This window comes from Myxine glutinosa, chromosome 4 (assembly GCF_964187855.1).
Source record: "Myxine glutinosa chromosome 4, kmMyxGlut1.1, whole genome shotgun sequence".
Classification (NCBI taxonomy): Eukaryota; Metazoa; Chordata; class Myxini; order Myxiniformes; family Myxinidae; genus Myxine; species Myxine glutinosa.
This window is the reverse complement of record NC_136264.1, coordinates 137,175,193-137,198,917: the sequence shown is the minus strand read 5'-3', so window position 1 is coordinate 137,198,917 and position 23,725 is coordinate 137,175,193. Positions and strand designations below refer to the sequence as shown.

The 23,725-nt window shown below is 44.0% G+C and overlaps 2 protein-coding genes across 13 annotated transcripts in view; both read left to right on the top strand.

The window, feature by feature from the left end:
- The window catches only part of GNB1L (G protein subunit beta 1 like), a 567,228-nt gene that overhangs the window by 59,625 nt on the left and 483,878 nt on the right, over positions 1-23,725 (top strand). The window lies entirely within an intron of this gene.
- Positions 1-23,725, top strand: part of CCAR1 (cell division cycle and apoptosis regulator 1) — a 117,706-nt gene that overhangs the window by 16,560 nt on the left and 77,421 nt on the right. For all 12 annotated transcript variants that reach the window (XM_068113574.2, XM_068113576.2, XM_078776494.1 and 9 more), the window contains exons 2-3: positions 16,206-16,274; positions 17,729-17,943. In XM_068113574.2, the coding sequence (XP_067969675.1) occupies positions 16,208-16,274; positions 17,729-17,943 (282 nt within the window). In that variant the 5' untranslated portion in view covers positions 16,206-16,207. The remainder of the gene's footprint in view (positions 1-16,205; positions 16,275-17,728; positions 17,944-23,725) is intronic.

Genomic DNA, 23,725 nt, shown 5'->3' with positions numbered 1-23,725 from the left:
ATTGTTTTTGGCTCTTTACGTTTACGTAAAATTTACATAAAATGAGTGAAATTATGGAATTTAGAGATCTTTACTTTGATGTTGCGACCTTTAAATATTGGCCGATTTTCCGGATTTTTTGCATTTAGGCTTCTTTTGTGATATCGAACAGAAAGAGCCTTGTGGAGAATAGGAATTCAAAAGTTTTGTTTTTTTTCTTTTTAGTTCATTTTTGGACCACTCGACTGCACATGTATGGGTACGGGATCACGTTGGTGAAGTTTCGTGTTGATTGGATAAGGTACATTTTCCACAGGTGTGTGTGTGTGTGTGTGTGTGTGTGTGTGTGTGTGTGTGTGTGTGTGTGTGTGTGTGTGTGTGTGTGTGTGTGTGTGTGTGTGTGTGTGTGTGTTAGCTAAGTTAGTTAATTTTGTGTTGATTAAAACAACCAGTCAGACGTATGCCTGCACAGGGAGCTAAAGTTGACAGATTTAAACACATTTTCTTTAACTAGGGCATGCCCGTACTATATATATATCTAAAAGTATATCCCCCCCTCTATTTACATGCAATGGTTTGGTCCAAAGCGAACGGCTTGCGAGTACGGTGACAATCCCCCCCCCTCTATTTACATGAAATGGTTTGGTCCAAAGCGAACGGCTTCCGGAGTTTGGTAAAGAAATCGCCATCGCGTGCACAAACGCGCAGGAAAGCGAATGAATCGCAAATTCGTTTTTATTAGTTTTAAAACATAGTTTAACGCCAACATAGTTTGCAAACGTGAAATAAATGAATACGCTCTCAAATGTGCCATCCGAGGCAGAGTGTGTCCGCCACGTTCGGCACACGCGATAGTTCGCTGCTCTCTGATTGGTTGAATCGTTTTTTGGACATACCTCGGTAAGTAATTGTCCGATTAATATGAAACCTTGAAAAGGCACAGCCTCGGGTCCCCAGCAATATACCTGGCAAGTTAAAAGTATATCGGACCCGTGGTTGTCGAGAAACAGCGGTCACAGACAAACGTACAAACGTACAAACAGAGATTACTGGAATTATAGATAGATATCACAAAACACAACAACAACAACAACAACATGCATTTTAAGGCCATTTTCCCTGCTAGAGTGGGGGTTAGCCTTGCGGTCCATGACAATCTTCTCCATTTTGCCCTATTTTCTGCATCTCTCCTTGTTAACCCCCTTGCCCGCATTTCTTCTTCCACCATGTTTAGCCAAGTCTTTCTCGGTCTTCCCCGTCCTCGACTTCCTTCTACATTCATTTCCATCACTCTTCTCAACCAGTCACTTTCATCCTTCCTCAACACATGACCAAACCATCTCAACCTGTTCCTCTTCACAGCATCCATCACAGGCTCTATTCCCATCATCTTTCGCAATTCATCATTTGTCTGCCGCTCTCTCAACGATACTCCGCACATCCACCGAACCATTCCCATTTCCACCCTTTCCAGCCTTCGTTGCTGCTCTACGTTCATTACCCATGTCTCGCTCCCATAAATCATAACACTTCTCACACATGCAGCATACACCTTTCCCTTCAGCTTCAACGACACTCCCCTCCTCATCAGCACGCCACTCAGTTCCCGAAACTTCTTCCATTCACATCTCACTCAAGCAACCATTGCCGAGTCTGATCCACCTTCTCCATTCAGCATGTCTCCGAGGTAGCAAAATGTTTTCACACCTTCCAGCTTCACGCCGTCTCCAAGATCCAACTCAACATTTCCTCCATCTGCAGCTCCCTCTGTGCACACCTTACATTTGAATGTAGCTGCCATACTGGTTAATGACCCTCTCAGACCACTGCATTTTTGATGAACCCACTCAGCGCACATTGTACATTGAATGGAGTTCACTCCGACACCCTTCCTGCACCCAGCACATGGCCACTTCCCAGTTCTTTCCACCTCACCACATGCTTTACCACTTGCCATCACCTTAGTCTTTCCAATATTCACCTTCAGACCTTTTGTCTCCATACATTCCTTCCACTTGTTCATCTCCTTCAGTCCATCCATACTTTCCACAACCAACACCAGATCATCTGCATACAACAACTCCCATGGTAAACCCTCCTTTACGTTCGGAGCCAGCACCTCCATCACAGCTACAAATAGTAGTGGACTTAGTACCGACCCCTGATGCACTCCCACCTTCACCTCAAACTCACCACTGTTCCGGTCCTTCGTCCTTACAGCTGTGCGCGCTCTTTTGCACACTGCCATCACTACTCTGATCAACCATTCCTCCACTCCTAACTTCCTCAATGCCCATGCCACTACTTCATGTGGAACCCTATCGAATGCTTTCTCCAGATCAACAAACCCAAGAAACATCTTCTTCCTCTTCTCCATGTACTTCTACTGCAACTGCCTCACAATAAAGAGCACGTCTGTCATTCCTCTTCCTGGCATAAATCCAAACTGCATTTCGTCGATATTCACCTTCTTCCTTATCCTCCTCTCCAACACTCTTTCCAGTACCTTCATTCCATGCTCCTATAACTTTATCGCTCGATACGAGCCACAGTCGAGAGGGTCACCTTTCCCCTTGTATGGAGGGACGAGGGTACTCAGTTCCCAATTCACTGGAATGCGGCCTTCTTTCACCACCAGATTACAGATCTCTGTCATTCTCTTCACACGCCAACTTCCTGCTGCCTTCAACATATCTCCCACAACTCCCGTCGGCCCTCCCGCTTTTCTGCTCTTCATTGCTTTTATCGCTTCCTCAACTTCCTTCTCAGTTATATTCTCTGCCGGTCCTAAAACTGGGTTACTCTCTATGTTGCCATCCCATTCATTCTCTGTGTTCAACAGCATTTCCATATATCTTTTCCATCTTCCTTTAATTCCATCTGGGTCCACAACGATTTGTCCCACTTCATCCTTCAAGCAACTCACCCCCATCACATCACACCTCTCTTTCGCTATCTGCTTTGCAATCCTGAATACTGCTCTCTGACCCTCTTCCGCATCCAAGCGTTCTCCGAACATTTTCCTACATGCCTCCTGCGCCTTTGCTACCTTTTTCTTTGCATCCTTCTTAGCTGCCTTATAACTTTCATGCTCTGCTTTTTCTGCTCCCGTACCCTTCGCCTTCTGCCACTCCTTGAACTTCTTCCTCTTCTTGTCAATCCTCTTTCCAACGTCATCATCCCACCACCATGTTTCCGAGTGCCTCGGTGGTCCTTTTGTCCAGCCACATACCTCACCAACGGCTCCCAACAGACTATCTTTCATTGACATCCAACCACTTTCAAGCTCAACCACATCATCCTCTACCCTACTCAGCCTCTCTTTTAATGCCTCCCTTACTGTCACCTCTTTCAACCTCCACACCTTCATTCTCGGTTGGTACTTCACCCTCCGAGCTCTCCTCACACCTTTCACCCTTATGTCGCAGACAACCAAGTGGTGCTGTGAAACAGCCTCCTCCCCCGGGATCACCTTTGTGTCCCGGAGGTGCTCCCAATCTCACCTACGCGCCATAAGGTAGTCAACGGTTGTCGTCGACCCACCTGACGTGTATGTAACAAGCTTATTATCCTCTTTCTGGAACTGAGTATTACAAATCAACAAATCAGCTCCATCAGCAAACTCCAAAATCCTTTCACCTTCTCCATTTCTCACACCATATCCGTAACCCTCATGAACTCCCTCAAAACTGTCCATACTCCTTCCCACATGTCCATTTAGGTCTCCTCCTACCACAACAACTTCCTCATCTTTCACGTTTTCCATCAGCTTCTCTATCGCACAACAGAACTTGTCCTTCTCTTCATCGCTCCGACCAACCTGCGGAGCATATCCCAAGATGACGTTCACCAAGAGCTTTCCAATCATCATTTTCACCATCATCAACCTATCACTCACTCTAGTCACACTCACCCCACTGTCTACAAACTCCTCAGAAAACAGGACACCAACACCATTCATGCCCTCCGGGCACCCTTCCCACACAAACTTGTATTTCTGTCCCTGCCTACCCTTCACCATTCTCACACCACTTCCCTTCCATCTCGACTCTTGCACACAACATATGGCCACTCTTCTTCTGATCAATACTTCCACCACTTCTCCTGATTTTTTTTTTTTTTTTTTGGATACAAGATCGAGGCTCGTGAAAGAGCTAACATTAATCACACAATAAGTCAAACCGACACTTAAAACACAAAAAACAAGGGGAGCGGTAGACAAGATGGGGAGAGAGGGGGAAGGACACAAACACAACATTTGAGAGCAGGGACATCAGGAGAAATGTGGGAGGGGGAGGGCTTGGGAGGAGGTGGGAGAGGTATAAAACATATGAACACTGCAAGGACTTCCAGGAAAGAAGTTGGAATTTCAAAAAAAGTGTATGTGGGGTGAATTCGCAGGGGTAGAAAAGATCAAGGTTTTGGAGGGGGGAAGATAAGAGATGGTGGTGAACAGCTGTTTTAAAGACCTGGAGGGAGGAGTGGGATTGAAGGGAGTGGGGCAGTTTGTTCCAGAGGCGGGAGAAAAGGGGAATGAAAGAGTGAAGGTGAGCAGAGAGCCTAGATTTTCGCAGTTTAACCATAAGAGGGTTGCAGGCAGATCTTGTGCGACCTGAAGGAATATTGGGGGGACAGAGCACAGAGAGCTGGGGGAGCAAGACCACCAACTGACCTGGGGGAGCAAGATTGACAGAAAGACCACCAACCTGCCTGCGGTGAGTGAGTGAAAGGCCCTCGGAGTTAACTTCATCGCATGAGATTCCAATGATTCTGAAAGCTTTTGTTTCAACAGCGTGAAGCCGAGCTATGTGTGAGGCAGGAGCACCAGCCCAGAGGGGGGAACAGTATTCCATTGAGCTGCGGATGAAAGCCTTGTATGTGGTGAGGAGCTCAGGTGTTCCAAGGAAGGACTTCGCACAACGGAGGATGCCCAGTAGGCGACTGGATTTGGAGGCCAGCTTCGAAATGTGGTTTTCCCAAGAAAGATCATGGCAGATAGTGAGACCCAAAAGCTTGAGCGACAGAACTTCTTGGAGAGGATTGTTGAGAAAGTAGATGGGAGGGTTTTCCAGTCGGTCTTTTCGGAGAGACATAGTAAGAGTGTGAGATTTGTCAGGATTGAAAGATATGTTCCACTTGTTTGACCAGTCTGTGATTTTGTCCAGGTCTGCAGAGAGTGAGGAGGCTGCAGACTGCCGATCTGAGGGATGAGGAATGGAGCGGCAGATAGTGGAGTCATCAGCAAAGAGATAGAGAGGATTTTCCAGAGAGTCGGAGAGATCATTGATGAAGACCAGAAATAGCACAGGGCCCAGAACACTGCCTTGGGGAACTACAGCCAGAACAGGAAGGGGAGATGAGAGAAATCCATTTAGGGCCACACGTTACCTATGACCAGAGAGGAAGTCCGCAAGCCATGAGTGGAGATTTCCTTGGATACCATAGGAGGAGAGTTTGGTGAGCAGAGCTGGGTGCCAGACCGTATCGAAGGCACGTGATATGTCAAGTGAGACAGCTCTGATTTCCTGTTTGGCATTGAGCACCTCCATCCATTGTTGAGACAGCAGAAGCAACATGTCCAGAGTAGAATGACCTGGTCTGAATCCAAATTGATGACCAGAGATCAAGCCAATGGAGAAGAGGAAGGATTTGATATCCGAAGCAATGATGGATTCCATAACTTTGCTGATATAATTGGAAGTTGGCTGATTGGTCTGTATTTGCAAGGATCTGTTTTTGCACCTTTTTTGTGTAAAGCGGTAATGTTTGCTGATTTCCAAGATGCTGGCAGATGACCTTGTGCAAAAGAGAGGGTGAAAAGGACAGAGAGAGGGTGAGATAGAGCGGCAGAGCAGGATTTTAGGACCCGTGGGCTGATGCCGTCTGGTCCATTTGCAGAATCAGAATCAGAGTCGAAGTTTGACAAAAACTTCACCTTGTCAGGAGAGAAGGACACAGAGTCCAGGAGCAGTTGGGTTCGACTGGGAAAGGTGGGAACAGAGAGAGATGGCTTTGGGACACAAGATTTTGAGGCAAACACAGAGTTGAGGCATTCGGCTTTGTCACGTGCGGTGTCAACTGTGTAGCCATTTGAGGTAAGGGAGGGGATGGAGGGGGAACAAACACCAGAAACGGATTTGACCAGATGCCACCAGGATTTGGAGGAAGGAGACAGGTTTGAGAGTTCAATCTTGAGTGTGGAGAGATAGTGCTTCCTGGCACTCCTGAGGGTAGACACACACTTGTTCCGAGCTTGGTGGAAGGAACTGAGATTGCCTTTAGTTGGATTTGCCTTCCAGGAGGCAAAGGCAAGTTGTTTCAGGGCAACTGCCTCACCACAAGATTCAGTGTACCATGGACGGGAGGAAGGGTAAGACAACTGAAGACGAAATGGGATAAATCTGTGCATGAGAGAGAGCAGTTTGCTTTGGAAGAATTCCCAGGAAGAATTGATGTCAGAGACAGTGGAGATGGGAGACCAGTCCAGATGATTGATGGCTGCTTGTAGACCGTGCCAGTCAGCCTGAGTGAAATGCCAGACTCGACGGCACTGAGGAGGCTCTCTGAGAATGGCCAGAGAGATGTCCACTTTAACAAGCACATGATCAGAAGAACCTATTGGAGCAGAAGAAGAGCAGCAGACATTTGCAGGGAAGTTAGTCATAACCAAGTCCAGAAGAGAAGATACTCCATTGACTGAGATCCGGGTCGGGAAATTGACAGATTGTGTCAGTCCCAATGAGTCGCAGAAGTCCTTTGCTGAGGTGCCATGGCTGGTGAGAGATGAACCCACACCCAGCCAGCTGGCATGACAGTTAAATTCGCCACATATGAGGAAGAGAGAGTTTGGATGAGTTGATAGAAGTTGGTTCATGTTGTCCGACAGCGAAATGTAAATGGAGTCGCCACTGTTTGGAGGACGGTGCAGAACACATATGAACAAAAGGTGGGAGTGGAGAGGAAGCCATAGCCAGAGGTATTCCTGGGGTTGAGGTGGAGAGAGGGCAGTGCAAGGAGAGTGATGAAGAGAGTTTTTGATAAAGATAGCCACCCCACCACCAGGACGAGGCTCAGGTCTATCATACCGGAGGAGGGAGTAACCAGAAGAGACATTAAGGAATCAGAGACATCTTGAAGGAGGAAAGTTTCTGTTGAGCAGATCAAGTCTGGATTGTCAGAAGCAACATGAATGGAGAGATCAATCAGGTTTGAGCGAAGGCCCCGGATGTTTGAGGTCCATACCGTTAATGAAGAGAGAGGGGGGGCATTGGGTGCAGGACAGGGGAGGGGAGGTGTAGGGTCAGATGAAGGATGAGGGGGGTGGGGGTAGGAAGAGCAGTTGATAGTGTGTCAGAGATTACAGAAGAGTTCCAAGAAAGGGAAGGATGAGGAGGACGAAAGGTTTGATGTTGATGGGATGAGGCACAGTGAGGGCTTGTTTGAGGGGGGGGGGGGGCAGAGGAAAGTCGAAGGTTGGGGGAGGTGGAGGTACGAGATAGAAGGGAGACGAAGTGGGGAGGAGGCAGCTTTGAGAAGGAGGAGGGAGAATTTGGGAGGGATGGTTGGGGGGGAGATTTGAAGGGGAGGGGTTGGGGTGGGTGTTTTGAATGGGAGGGGCAAGGGAGGAGTTTAGGAGGGGAGGGGCAAGGGGGGAGTTTAGGAGGGGAGGGGCAAGGGGGGAGATTTGGAGGGGAGGGGGGAGATTTGGAGGGGAGGGGCAAGGGGGGAGTTTAGGAGGGGAGGGGCAAGGGGGGAGCTTAGGAGGGGAGGGGCAAGGGGGGAGTTTAGGAGGGGAGGGGAAAGGGGGGAGATTTGGAGGGGAGGGGGAAGGGGGGAGTTTAGAAAGTGGATGATTAATGAAAGATGAACATTTATAACAAATTGGGTTTGTTGTGATTTTCAAGTTCGTGATCCGTTTAAGAACGATGGAGGAGGGGTGGAATGAATGAGAATTTAGAGCCTGTGGTGAGAAATAATTATAAGAGATTGAATATTTTTTTGAAATGGAATGAGTTGAAGAGGAAATTGAAAGGAGCCTTTTAAATGGAAGAAAACAGCGTGTTGTAATAAAACACTGAAGGGGAAAGTTTAAACATATTTAAACAGAACCGTGAAGAACAATCTTATATTCATAAAAATACCAACGGGGAGAGGGTCTTGATGGACAACCACGAGTCACTTGAACAGGGCAAAAGGTGGAAGGCAGGGGGATAATGGGGGCGGGGCGGGACAGCGCACATGGACAGAGGCGCACAATGGGACAAAAGCACACGAGGAGAAAGGGAAATAAAAGTTTGTTTTTTTTTGTTTGTTTTTGGAGGGGGGGGGGGGGGAATGGGGGTAACAACGTTAGACAAAGAGTAGATGTTCGGTGAAGTTTGGGGGAGAAGGGAAAATCAAAAAACCTAGCAAAAACAGCGAAGGAGGGAACAAACTTCGATGGGGGAAGCCTGAGGCTGCAAGGCCTCACACGGAAACGATTAATTTATGAAAGATAAACACCGAGAAACTTCCAAGGGGCACACTGTAGGTTCACACACCGAAAGATAAATACAGTTTCGACAAAATACAATTGTGAACAATGACAACTTTGAAAACGTGGAGACCGTGTGGAGATTCGAAAATCTGTGACGTCGTCTCCAAGATCTCGCGAGATCTCCCTGTCATTGTTCCTACATTCCATGTTCCAAACCTCAGAAACCGATCTCCACTTCGGGCTGTTCCCTGCCCATATGTTGTTGTAATTGTCATGGTTCTCTTTTTGAGGCAATGTTATCATGGCCGGATGCCCTTCCTGACGCCAACCCTCTTAGTCGCCTCTTACGACACGCAGGGATACGGTGTACCTATTCTAAACCAGGGTACACACCGGGAAATATCACATAATTCACATAATAATATCATAATTTAAATAATATCATATCACAAAACACACCAAATTTAATCAGTAAAATACAATACGAATAGTAAAAATATTATTCATGAGATCTTTATGTAAATGCAATGCAATACAATATCTATATAATAATACCGTAAGGACTCGACTTTGTTATCCCTATTATGCCGCACCCAGTGACCCAGTATCCCTTTTACGCACCCAGTATCCCTTTTATGCCGCACCCAGTGACCCGATGCCCACGGCACTAATGGATTTACGATCTACGAACCTCGCTCTTTATTTATCACGTACAGCCATACTCGAAAAATCTGAATTAGCCGACGTTGGGGCCCAAAAGCATCCGATTAACTGCCGATACGACGCCATCTTACGACGCCATCGTATTGGCGTCTGCTGGGCGAAGGCGAAGCAAGCCGTCCGCTGATTGGACAGGTGAAGGCGAAAGCAAGCCGTCCACTGAGTGGACAATCCAGAGCATGCATTTGTGCCGGTGTCGGCGATCGTTGTTCATATACACACTCTTCATTCTCATCTTTCTTCCTAACTCTTACTCGGACAAGCAAATCCCCTATGCCATCCATAATGGTACACTCTATCCATACACCACATCCTCCCTTCCGTGGATGTTCCACAGGTTTCGGCTAGTAAGAAAATGTAAAAAAATTACATTTTAAAAATGTCTTTGTTACAGTGAATTACATGGCATTATATATGTAGTCTTTAAAAATAAAAAAATTTGAAATTCGACTAAAAATAACTGTGTACGAGTTTTCTGAAAATCGTCACACTTCCCTGACGGACCCTGTACTACAAATCAATGTTGCTAGGCGACTGCAGGAGTGCAGGATTCCTTTGGCAGACTGGATTTAAATTACCCACAATCCAGCCCAATGAGTGCAGGATTCCCTCGGGAGACTGCATTTAAATTATCAACAATCCAGCCCAAGGAGTGCGGGATTCCCTCGGCAGACTGGATTAAAGTCGTTAAACTAGTCAATTGCTTACAGGTTAAGGTTCTTGATTTAGGTAAGGGAAATGTGTTTTGAGGTTTACAATTAAATCAAAGTTGAATATGGGATGCTGTGAAATTAACATCATTTACTGCAATCCTTTAAATTCTATTTAAGTTTAGTATCAACCAATATCATACAATTAATTAAATGCATTGTTATGCCTCCGCCGACGAAGTCGCCAGAGACATTATGTTTTCAGGTTGTCCATCCGTCCGTCCATGATAGGTTTTCGTTACCGCGATTACTTGAGAAGGCTAAAGGGATCTTAGTCAAACTAGGTGCATGTATGTATAATGAGGTAAAGATGAACTGATTCGATGTTAGGGTCATGAGGTCAGAGGTCATGTTCGGTAAAAATACTGTTGATAACTTGTGAACCATTGATGGGATTCTGACCAAATTTGGTAGACATGTAGAATGATGCAAACTGATTAGATTTTGGAGGTCAAGAGGTCAAAGTCTGTAATAGGTCTATAACTTGAGAATGGCTGAAGTGATCCAATTCAAATTTGGTACGGGTATGTATAATGATGTAAAGATTCATTTATTATATTTTGTGGGTCCCGAGGTCAAAGGTCAGAGGTCATGTCAGGTAAAAATGTGAGAACTTGTGAACAGCTGAAGGGATTTAAAATAAAACTTAGTAAAGGTATGTATAATGATGTAAACATGAACTGATTAAATTTTGCGTTCAAAAGGTCAAAGGTCAGAGGTCTTGCCAGGTAAAAATGTGATAACTTGGGCACAGCTGAATGGTTTTAAATCAAACTTGATAGAAGTATTATAATGATGTAATAATGTGGGCGGAGGCATATCAGGTGACGTCAGAGTGCCGTTCTAGTTGAATAAGAATTGAATAAGAGAAATAATAATTGAAAATCATAGGAGATAGAATTGTGAGGAACAAATATAAAAAAACAAGTTGTGTGTGTGCGTGCGTGCGAGTGCACACGCATTTTCAGCTTCACTATCAGCTTTAGATCATGTATTTAAATGAAAAAAAAACTTAAAATTTTCCTTCCAAGATTCTAGAATGTGCTAGCTATTACCATCCAATCTCTGGGAAGCTTGCACCAGCATTTTTTCATTCAGACCCATGCAGTCTAGTTTTGTAAAGTTGCTTGGCACTGAGACTGCTGATCTCTTCAGAATATTGTCGATTATAATATTTATACAAGGCAGACCAATGATCAGAGCCTTTGATGTTAATACTTTTGGACCTTTCTCCTGTTTTTGACACCCTTTGCCATGTCCGTATTTTGCGCCGTGTTTCAAATGGCCGACCTAACTCTTGTCCTGTTCTTGCAGGTGTCGTAAACCCAGCACTATTTCGTTATTTAATCAATGTCTGGCACTGAGTCAGTCCCCTTTCAATTTAAAATGCATTGTTCATCTTAAAAAGGCACCATCCATCCCTTGAAAATTATTAGCAATTTATCAAAAATGCAAATACACCACCTAGCTACTCCGGCAGTATTGCACCGTCTTGTGGCAGGTGGATGTGCTGTGCTTGCTATACAGTATTTTCCGGTGTATCAACCGCGGTTTTTTACCGACGGGAAAACCCTAAAAAAGGGGGTGCGGTTGATACACAGTAACAGAAAAATTTGTGCATTGAAAAACTGTCATATCAACGGGACGTAATCTTTATATTACTTTGGGGTTGCGGGGATACAATGATGAATGATCGTCAATTACGTTACTAAGGTAGGTTCAACGCCGATTACTGCTGCCAGTCAAAATACAAGAAAGTTTGAAGTTTGTAATATTTGATTTTTCTATGCGTGTTTGTGAAAATGTGTACTTTCACTAGTCCTCTTTGAATGACAGGTCACATAGTGAATAGAGTGTGCTAAATAAAGACAGGATTAAGTCACAAAACAAAAGCGTCAACATGGTAAACAGGATGTTTTGCATGGGACATTATGGCGTACCTATTGTCTAACCAACGCCGCGGTAAGGCCACATAAAAATAAAAAGTTGTTGAGCGTCCTTTTTTTCTCAAAAGTTCGGGTAGGGAGGGAGGTTTTTATTTTTATTTTTTATATTTTTTTCCTACTTTCCATTAAGTTTTGTTGACATGGAAAAATATGAAATAAAGATTCCTTTCTCCTCAAAATGATTTTATTTCTTCATTCATCGGGTTCCATCCTGTGATCCGTGGCCGTGTCTGCAGCCAACACAAATTTGAGAAATGAGCCAAGAGTCTTTGTCACATCAGAAACTTTGCAAGCTGGTGAAACTTTCGTCATGTCAGTTTTACTGGGGCCGGCGAAAACTTTGACAAAAGTACCACGTGTATCGTCAGGCAATGGCTCCCTATCCCCATCATACTTGCCGTCTGAGAACTCTGCATAGAAGTCCGAGATTGTAACATCCAACTCGATATTGCACGCAAACCAGTCCTTCACCGTCTTGGAAGAGCCCTCACGGGCTATTCATGCGATCACAATAGGCATTTCAAGCCGATTCTAGCACGAATCAATACAGATTTCAGCGGGAAAAATCTCATACAATAGCTGCCATGAATGGCCAACGTAAAATGGGTGAAGTTGCCCGAGGCACTTGCGACGCTCTGCGCAGCATGCACTGCGCATGCGGTGCAGAACGGCGCCAAATTTGAATGTGAAAAGATCGTTTTTATGATTTTTTCAAAATAAAAGTTTCGGGTCGGGTGTGTTTCGTAGGGTCGGGCGGGGACGATCAACAACTTTTTTAAAATCTGGCCTAACCTATTGAAGTCGGCTTTGATGCCGCCGCATGGGCTGGGCGAATGTATAAAACGGAGAGGTCAACGGGGAGTTTCACCATTCGTTCTATCCTGTTCGAGCTATCAAGACCAAGATTCACCATTCGCTTCTATCCTGACCAAGACCAAGCTTCACCATTCGCTTCTATCCTGACCAAGACCACGAGATGGCACCGCGATCATTCACAGCAGCTTTCAAGCTCCGTGCCTGCAGGTTTGCAGAAGAGTTTAGTAATCGGGCGGCCGGCCGACACTTTGGAATCGACGAGTCCGTCATTAGACGCTGGCGGACTAACAAGCATACGCTGGAGACGATGCCGAAGACGAAGAAGGCGATGAGGGGCAAAGCAGCCCAGTGGCCGGCCTTGGAGGAGAGACTGCTAATGTGGGTGAGAGAGAAGCGAGCCGAGGGACACACCATCGCGACACTAGCGTTGCGACTCCAGGCCCGACTCATCGCCAGGGAAACAGGGGTCGATGACTTCACGGCCAGTACGTCTTGGGTATACAGGTTCATGGGTCGTCATGGCCTTTCCATTCGCCGGCGAACCCACATCGCACAGAGTCTCCCTGATGACATAGCAGAGAAGACTGCTAATTTTCATAAGTTCGTGATCAAGTTCCGCAAGCAGCGCGACTATCCCCTAAGCCGCATCGGCAACGCAGATCAGATGCCGCTGACCTTCGATGTGCCTCGAGGGACCACCATCTCGGCCAAAGGTGACAAGTCGGTGTCCATCACTACAATGGGTCATGAGAAAGATCGTTTTACGGTTATGCTAGCGTGCACCGCTGATGGGGGAAAGCTGCCGCTGTATATCATCTTCAAGAGGAAGACGCTACCAAAGGATAAATTTCCTCCGGGTGTAATCGTTCGTGCCCAGGCCAAGGGGTGGATGGACCAAGCGCTGGTAGATGACTGGCTCCGCGTCGTGTGGGGGAGACGAGTTGGTGGGCTTTCGCGGCGACGGAGCATGCTCGTCCTCAACGCCTTCCGTTGTCACAAGACAGAGGAGACCAAGTCAACGCTGAGGGGGCTCAACACTGATCTGGTGATGATCCCGGGTGGCATGACGTCGCTGCTGCAGCCACTAGACGTTTCAGTCAACAAGCCGTTCAAAGACGGTCTGCGGCGCTGTTGGTCGGAGTGGATGCTGTCGGGGGACAAGACCTTCACCAAGACTGGGAGGATGAGGAAGGTGGACCTCCCGACGATCTGTAGCTGGATACTGAAGGTCTGGGAGGAGTTGCCGGCAGCCATCATCGAGCGGGCCTTCCTCAAGTCTAATGCCCTTGATGGCACTCAAGATGACATCATCTGGGAGGATGAAGTGGCAGTGACCGACGATGGAGAAGAGGATAACGACGACGATGATTTCGCCTACCCAGACTCGGATGATGATCTTCGTAATGTCTTCCCTGAAGAAACAGATGACGAGGACTTCTTCGGATTTTAGAGCCTAAACCCAACGGCCCTTTTCCGACGATGGAGAAGAGGATAACGACGACGAGGATCTTGCCTACCCCCGACTCGGATTGGACTGAAGAAACGGATGACGAGGACTTCTTCGGATTTTAGAGACTAAACCCAACGGCCCTTTTCAGGGCCCCACATTGGCAAGAGCCAAAACCCAACGGCCCTTTTCAGGGCCCCACATTGGCAAGAAAGAATAATTATAATGTTTTTTAAATTCTCTTTCAACTCATTTCATGTATTTTCACTCTTTCTCTGTCTTCAGTTTCTCTTTCCTTTCATCATATTTCGCTTTCCATTTTATTTATTTATTCTCTTCTCTTTTTTAAATTTTCCTGATTTTTTTTTTTCCCTCGAAAATCTGATTTTTTGGGGATTTTTTTTTGAAGTCGAAAATCGGGGGTGCGTTTGATACACGGGTGCGGTTGATACACCGGAAAATACGGTACTGGCAAATACGATATTTTACAAAATTACATATGTTTTATATTCTCGGCCTCTTTTGCAAATGACGATGCGTATGTACCACTGTTATTTGGGTTAACACTTTCACTGCTGAAGCAATAAATATTAGTTGGCTTTGGCTTGCCAAACGTACATACTGTATGTACCTACCTTTATGATTTTTGTGATATTCAGACATTTGTAACTGTAGTACTTTTCTGTATGACATGCACTTTTCTCATTATCCAAAAAATCCTCCACCCAGTCCCCCACCGTCTCAAATTCTAACGGCAAGGTGTCTTTCTTTATCACATACTGCGCAGGTATGGCTAAAAGTCCCACAGTCTCCTAAGAATGTGGATTGTATCACGATCTACTGGGGTCATTAATTGTTATCTACATTTTGTAAATAGCTTTATGCTTTTCCACAGCTGTAGCCTCCACTCTAGATAGCTATCTGAAGGGGTCTAGCACCTCATTTCTATCTGAGCGGGAGTATTGTTACGAAGTCCCATAAAGATGTTGATTGGCGATTAATCAGCAGAAACCCTTTGTCTGACAGGGCCAGGCATCTTCTATTGGTGGTAGCTGGCAACATTGCAGGTAGCTTCAGGAGATTGGTGCCCTATAAGATGATAAATGATGCCCTTGAGTTACACTGCAGAGTCATCCAATGTCAGGGAGCCCACAGTAACATTTAATCCGTGCACATTAATGCTCATCACCACCTTCAGATGAATCAAAGCTGCATGCAAATCAAAAGGGATTCGTAAAACGGTTGCATGGTGCCAGATCCTTATTAGCATGGTCCCGGAAACTTGTTGGCATGGTGTGAGAAAAATTGAGTTGTTAGCATGGTGCTGAAAACTTATTAGCATGGTGCTGAAAACTTATGAGCATGGTGCCGGAAGCTTATGAGCATGTTGCAAGAAGCTTATTAGCATGTTGCAAGAAGCTTATTAGCATGGCGCCGAAAACTTATTGGCATGGTGCTGAAAACATGGAGTTGTTAGTATGGTGCTGCAAACTTGATGGTGTGGTGCCGGAGAAATGGGGGACGTAGCGCGGTGCCAGAAACTTGTTGGCCTGGTGCAGGAAAGATGTAGTTGTCAGCATGGTTCTGGAAACTTGTCAGCATAGTAGCCTGGTGTTTCTTAAATGCTAAGGTGGCTGGCTTGAGATATTGGGGTGTTGAGTTCAAGCCTCTGTCATGCCATTGAAATAACACCAGGTGGGTTGACTGAGCCTGTCATCCTTCCGAGGTCAGCCAAATGAGTACCAGCCTACTTGTAACAGGGGCACTGCATCAGCATTACAGTCGTGCTTGCAGAAATGATGCAACCAGCAGCCACAAGGTGCATACGGAAGAACAACATTAGCATGGTGCCGGAAAAATGGAGTTGTTTGCATGGTGCCAGAAACTAAATAACGGAGTTATGCCAGGTCTTTAAGTTTCCATTTAATCTAGTTTCCATTTCCCCATTTTGAATTGGGGAAATAATGTAGCATAAACAATGATGCTCTGTTTTGAGTGTGAACTGTACCTGTGTTTGGGTATTTGAGAATTTGAACACAATCAACACTCCAGCAAAAGCTTCGAAAAATGTTGTTCTTTTTTTTAACCATATCCTTTTCGTTTTCTTTCAGAAATGGCTCAGTTTGGAGGTCAGAAGAATTCACATTGGCCGCAGTTTTCCACTGCTGTTCCTCAAACAAGTAGGGATTAAACTTGTGTGTGCGTGTGCATTTCATACTGTACTAGACCACGCTGTTTTCACTGTGCGCTATACCAAGTGCTTTTGTTATTATTCTATCTTTTATGCGACCCTTGCTGTTCAGTTTGCTCAATGGCACAAACTAAAAGATGGGCAAAATATAGCTTTTCCAACCCCCCTCCCCTTCTCTGATAGTCATGTGAACATTGTGTGAATGAATGAATGATCTTTTTAAGGCCATTTTCCCCGCTAGAGCGGGGTTTAGCCTTGCGGGCCCCATGACAATCATGGTTCCCTGTTTGAGGCAATGTTTTTATGGCCGGATGCCCTTCCTGACGCCGACCCATAGTCACCTCTTACGATGCGCAGGGATACGGTGCACCTATTCTAAACCGGGGTACACACCGGGATCATTCATCCCAGCAAGCTGGTACTCTATTTGCCGACCTCGGAAGGATGACAGGCTGAGTCAACCACCCTGGCGTTAATTCAGCGATCGCCGGGGATTCGAACCCAGGATCCTAGGATCCCAAGCCGGCACCCGAACCGCTAAGCCAACACCAGGCTCATGTGAACATTGAACATTGTGTGGAATAACTAAATGATAACGAAGCTGTTGGAGGAGCTAAGCAACAGAAACTGTTTGCAGTAGACTTTTGTGTGATGTTGATGACACATTTTTGTTTCAACTGTAACTTTTACTATGGCAAATCAATGGCAGTAGTGACCCCCTATTTATTGTAACAGATTATGATAATTAGAAAGCGTTATTTGATCCCTTTCCCAAAGTGAAATTGCAAATGAAAAAAACCTGACTGACAAATCCTCTTGATATTTGTTCTGAAATTTTTGCACTTTTTATTTGAACCATTTTCTGTTATTGAACAGCACACAAACGTCTTGTAGGTTTGACTGTTGTGTATTGTCAAGGGAGTGGCATTGTATTGTAAGATAATTGGGAATGTGCGTTTGTGTTTTTAGGTTTTTTGTGTGGTGTTCTGGCATCTTGGACCAATTTATATATGACAAACCTTACATGCACCACAAATAGTGGCAAATAATACTTGAAAGGACCTTTCAGCTAATTTACAGCACTAGCTCTAGTGTTTATTTTTTTAAAATCAATTTATTCATCTGTATTGTTAATGACTGGTCAATGGTCATGCATGACATTGATCATCCACACCTTACAAAATTCATTACATTTGCTGTGGAATATGGTGAAACATGGCAAGACTGCAATTTTCGAGGCATGTGACTTAAGAAAGATCAGTGAGCAAAATAACCAATTGTTTGTGTTACTCGCCTTAATATTTTAATTACATTACTTCTTTTTTTGCCTTCATTTCTTAAAACTATACTATGTTTTTGAGACATGCCAGGGCCAGGTTTGTGTGTGTTGTGTAATTGTAACTGCTGTAACTGCTGTAAACTGAATTGTGTAATTGCACCCAGCTCTGACAGTACAACCTACTCAGCAGTCTTTGCTGGGCAATGCCCCGACATTGTACGGGCAACCTCCCACCCTGGCCAGCATTGGTAACCAGGCCGCAGCAGCCTACCCACTGACTCAGTTGCAGCAACAGCAAGCGGCTTTGCAACAGCAACAACAACAGCAGCAACAGGCTGCCCTGCAACATCAACAGCAGCAGCAAGCTGCTTTGCACCAAGTAAGTTGATTATAAATCCAGTTCTCAAGTTGTTTGGTGTGGTTTTTCCGAAAAGGAGCAACTATTCTCCTTTGTCTTGAACATTGGAAGTCACAGTGAATTTGCATTGAAAAGTGCCGGTGCCACCTCATTGGTATTGTTTCCAAAGAAGGGAATTGCATGTCACTTATAGATTCACAGATGTACTGAATGAATGAATGAATGATCGTTTTAAGGCCATTTTTGTCCTGGCTAGAGCGGGCCCCATGACAATTATGGTTCCCTGTTTGAGGCAGTGTTTTTATGGCCGAATGCCCTTCCTGACGCCCTACGGGCTACGCCGTACAAATACCCAACAATTTGATGCACAAGGAATACCATTTGTACGCGAGTGCTAGCACAGTGATGGATGCTCCACTCCCGTCAATCGCAGCTGTTTCGGACGAGCATCTCTGTGAATCTCCATCTCGATTGCTGGCACTAAATACTGAATAAAATTTCGTCTAACAATCTCTGGAGAGTGCAGCCAAGTCTCAAGCAGGTCTTAAGTCTCTAGGGTCAAGTTGAAAGTCTATGAGAGCTAGTCTCAAGTTTCAAAATTCCTGATTTAAAAAAAAATCAATTCTACCACTTATCCTATGCAAAAATGTGTGAAAAGATCATTTCTGAACTCTTCATACTTTATACAATTTGATACTAAATTTATCACAGATTTGGACAAAAGTTTTTTATTATTTATTTATTTATTTATTATTATACCTGTTCTTTAAACTGGATCTGATCATTGGCTTACTTGCCCCTTTCACACTTTTGAGCGTAGGCTAGGTATGTAGTTGGACCTTTACTTTTTAACAAGGTGACACATTTTTTTCAATGATGAGTTTTCAGGTGACAAATGAAATTCTATCTAATTAAAGAGCCATCAGATATTTTTATGCCACGTTTTAGGCAAACAGCACTTTTTGAATTCTCAATTATTTTTTTCATCCGAATGAGATCACTGAATTTTGATCGTCATCATTAATTACTTGAAATCGGGCATGTGCAGCCTATAAGCCGGCCTGGTGATTGGCCATCAGACAGTGCATGCATGCATGCAAGGAAGGAATGAGTAGGGAGGTTTTGAATAATTTGTTTGTATATTTGTTAAAATGAAATGCATAACATCAATTATTGCATTTTTCAGATACATTTGTCATGTTTTCCTTTCAAAAAGACGAGTCGTGAGAGAATTTACAATCATTGATGAAGGTGAAATAATCCAAGTCAACTGACATATTTCAAATACTAGTGAGGTACCCGAGCTGCGCACGGGTGGGAGGCCAGAAGCAAACAGACAATGCAGAAACGGCGAATGCTAAAGCATGAAACCAATAAATTCCACATTCATGTAGCACCTTCAGTCGCACGTCAGACATGGACAGCAAGTTCGTGAAGGACTTCCATGAAAAACGTACACGTTCACAAACAAACGGGTACGTTTGTTCTATACCCAGTCAATGGCGATCCGCGAATATCACGCTTGGAACGTGAAACCGTCACGGCATTTCGTCATTCACTTGAACTCGATATCTCTTTTTTCGTTCCAAACAGCATAACTCCAATCACAAATTAAATTGCATTAATATAAAAAATAAACTTTTAACAACATTCGTGACATAAACAAATATTTAAATCCTGATGTGAAGTTCCATACGGTTGGGTGAATACAATTACGAATTCAAAATCGTAATTGTATTCACTCAATTCCAATCATCAATTGATACTTTAACAAAATGTTCAACACGATTAACGATTAACGTTTAACGATTTAACATTACGATTGAATGACGGTTGTATTGGAATATTATCAAACCCGCGCATTGCCGTCATCTGTCCACTTCCGCATTCACGGCAGTTCATTATTCTGATCAAAATCTAAACAGTATTTGTAGAATTTCAATAAAAGCCACATCACTGTTGATATCGGTACATATTATTCCATTGTATTTGGAAAAATTGGAAAATTGGAAAAAAATTGGAAAAACAATATAGCCTATTTTACAACAGGGGGTCCTAGGATTACCCACCCAAAATATCGTTGCGATCGTTTCAGCCGTTCTTGTGGTACCTGGGAACAGACAGACAGACAGACAGACGGACGGACAGACTGACATTTGGTGAATTATAGTAAGATAACAAAATAGTTGTGGCCAAAAATATTAGCTCCCTTGCACTTTTTTTTCAAATAACTCACAATTTTCTCGAAAAATAAGTTAAAATTGACAAAAGTATTTTGTCTCCACAATTCTTTATTTCACTGTTAATATTACAGAACCTTTGTTTTTAATTCAGAACTTAATACAGAAATTTTTCTTTAATTCAGAAAAAAATAAAAATACCGTATTTCCTTTAAAATCAGAAAATAAAAAGAAATGGCATTGACACAATTATTGACACCCGAGACTTAATATTTGGTAGCACAGCCTTTGGACAAAATAACTGCAGTCAAGTGCTTCCTATAGCCATGAATGAGCTTCCTACACCTCTCTACTTGCAGTTTGGCCCACTCTTATGGTGCAAAGTGCTCCAGTTCTCCCAGATTTGAAGAGTGCCTTCTCCCTAATGCTGTTTTCAGATCTCCCACAGGTGTTCAATGGGATTTAGATCTGGATTCATTGCTGGCCACTTCATAACAGTCCAGTGTTTTGTCTTTAACCATTCCAGGGTGCTTTTTGAAGTGTTTAGGGTCATTGTCCTGCTGCAGGACCTTCGATGAAGATGCAGCTTTCTGACACTGGGTTGAACATTGCTCTCAAAAATGCCTTGGTTTCTCCTGTTTTAATGATGCCATGCCCACATTCAAGGCACCCAGTGCCAGAGGAAGCACAGCAACCCCAAAACATCACTGAACCTCTTCCATGTTTGACTGTAGGGAAGGTGTTCTTTTCTTTGAAGGCTTCAATTTTTTTTTCTGTAAACATGGAGATAATGTGCTTTACCAAAAAGCTCTAATTTGGTCTCATCTGTCTACAGGACATTCTCACAGAAGGATTTTGGCTTGTTCAAGTGTGTTTTGGCAAACTCCAGTCAGGCTTTCTCAGCAGTGGGGTCCTCCTGGGTCTCCTACCATAGAACCCCATTTCATTGAGTTGGCGACGGATGGTGCGAGTTAAAACTGTCGTACCTTGTGTCTGAAGGTCAGCTTGAATCTGTTTGACAGTTGATCGAGGTGCTTTCTCCTTCATTCAAACAATCATTCGCTGCAATCTTCAATGAAGTTTTCTCTTGCGGCCACGTCCATGGAGGTTGGCTACAGTGCCATGGGCCTTAAACTTGGACACAAGAACATCAAGGTCTCTGGAGATGGATGTCAAAACAGAAGAGTTTTTTTTTTTAGCTCAAAATGTGATGTTGGATCATTCCAGATGGAACGTTTTGCCATCTTTCAACTTTGCTTTAGGTGGGAACTGAGAAGTGTGGGAATTTGCAACGGCATGCTATTGTCTTTACTCCTGTTACTCTCGCCAGAGGAGAGGGTATTGCGTTTCGGTCCATTTGTTTGTCTATCTGTCTGTTTGTCTGCACAGAATATGTATGCTTTTCTCTGCAACCGTTGGTCTGAGTGACAGTAAATTTTCACCATAGCTACAACTCCTGTGTAATTTTTACGGTGTAGCTCATCGGGCAAAGCCATCTAGAACAGTGTTTGTCCATCCATATCTATGTATGTATGTCCCCTCAACGTATACCAATCAGAGTTGAGGATCTGGTCACATGACTGGGTGATGTGATTACGTCTGACGTCATTACGGCGGTGCAGCGTCATTACGGCGGTGCAGCGGCTGGCTCCGCACACTGCCATTTTGATTTATATGCCGTTCAGGCAAAAGATATCGTCAAACCTCTCATATATCACAATCACCATGCTCTACCTTTACGTTTTCCATTCAGTGTGTAACACAAACAAACCGATCGTTAAAATGACCATCAAATATTGAAAGCATCGGCGTTACGGCTCTTCCATCAATACAGTCCTTATAGGCTTTAGGCCACTTGCCTAATCTTCGTCCGCTTCGGACAAATTAAGCCCAGATTTCTTAATACAGTAGTGTATCGTTTCAGTCGTATCGTTTTCATAATAATAATAATAATAATAATAATATAGTAAATATAACCATAACACTTTAATCCTAATGTCATGAATACAATGTTAATGGATTGAAGCGGTGTATGGTTCATTAATCTATGATGAGCGGTGTTCGGCACTAATATTAATAACCGCAGTATTAACGTAGAATAAAAGTAAGGAATTAGCGTCCGTTTTTTAATGGTAATATCATTTTTGAAATAATGATAACTTAACGTTAATATTATCGTAAATCGAATCGTAACACTAATCCCTTCGTGGTGACTGCAAACTTACTGAAAGTTAAAATATATAATCTTCTACATATTAAAGTAGCGGCAGTTTTGTGTCCGTTACGTCATTACGTTTATGATATCATTACGACGGCTAACTCCACTGACCGACATTTTAATTTACGAGTACACCCGCTCACTACGGGAGCTGCAGTAAGGGTCATTCCTCTTTGGGGTATATAGATTACAGTTGATCTATGGTCGGTCTCAAGAACATTGGGTGTGTTCATTTACCAAGTTTCCTGTGGAGAGATCGCTGAGTGGTTTAAGCATTTGAGTAAGCACTCCATTCAAAATCTTGAAGGAACGGCTGGCTTGGCAAGCGCTAGCTAGCAGCTTGGTAAATGAGCACACCCCCAACCCTTGTGGGGTATATAGATTACAGTAGATCTTCGCTCAGTTCTGTAAGTAAAACGTACCTCACTGATGTCGGGATTCCTCCTAATTTTTACCTCCACCACCAAAGGTGGATGGAGGTTATGTTTTCACCCCTGTCTGTTTGGCTTTTTGTTTGTTTGTGTACAAAATATCTCAAAAAGTTGTGGAAGGATTCGGATGAAATTTGGTAGAGGTGTAGCGTATGTCACAAGGACGAAATGAGTAGATTTTGGTGAAGATCCGGATTCGGATCCGGCTACTAGAATTTTTAAGTGATTCTTCACCATTGGGAGATAGGGCCAAAACAATACATAGCAGGATATCTCCAAAGTTGTGGACGGATTTGGACGAAACTTGGTGGACCAATAATGGTGGAGGAAATAAATTAGTACTTAATTAATCGATAATTAAATAACGACTCAATTAATTGCTTAATCAAAAAAACCAAAAATATCGTTTTTGCCAAAGCACTTGCTCACTATTGTGCCGAAATTTCAGCTTCCTAGCTCAAAGGATGGCTGAGATATTGCCTGGACAAGCAAGCAAGCAAACAAACAAACAAACAACCGGAGCAAAAACTGAGTACAGCAATACCCCGGCCTACGTCACTAATTGGTTCCATAAGCAGTGACGTAACTCGGTTTTTGACATAAACCGGGTGTAATGCCTTAAAAATGCCTTAAAATGAAGATAAACACCGTAAAACTAGAGTAATTCAGTGACGTATGCGAGAATACGTTCCCTATCATGAATGATGGTCGATACCGTCGACCGTGGCAGCCCTAAGGCATGCGCTATCACCGACACTTTTTCACCTTTTTCATACCTTTTAATCAGATTTAACTTGTCTTCCGCTTGGAAAACCACATTACGCTTGGAAACACTAGCACTATCCTTCTTAGGACCCATGGCTAACACAGACACAGTAAAGGAATAATCACAAAAATAACAGCGAAAGGCAAAGCAAGCACGCGACCGCAGCACAGGACAAAATGCATATGGCGTCACCTTTGTTTTGAATGAG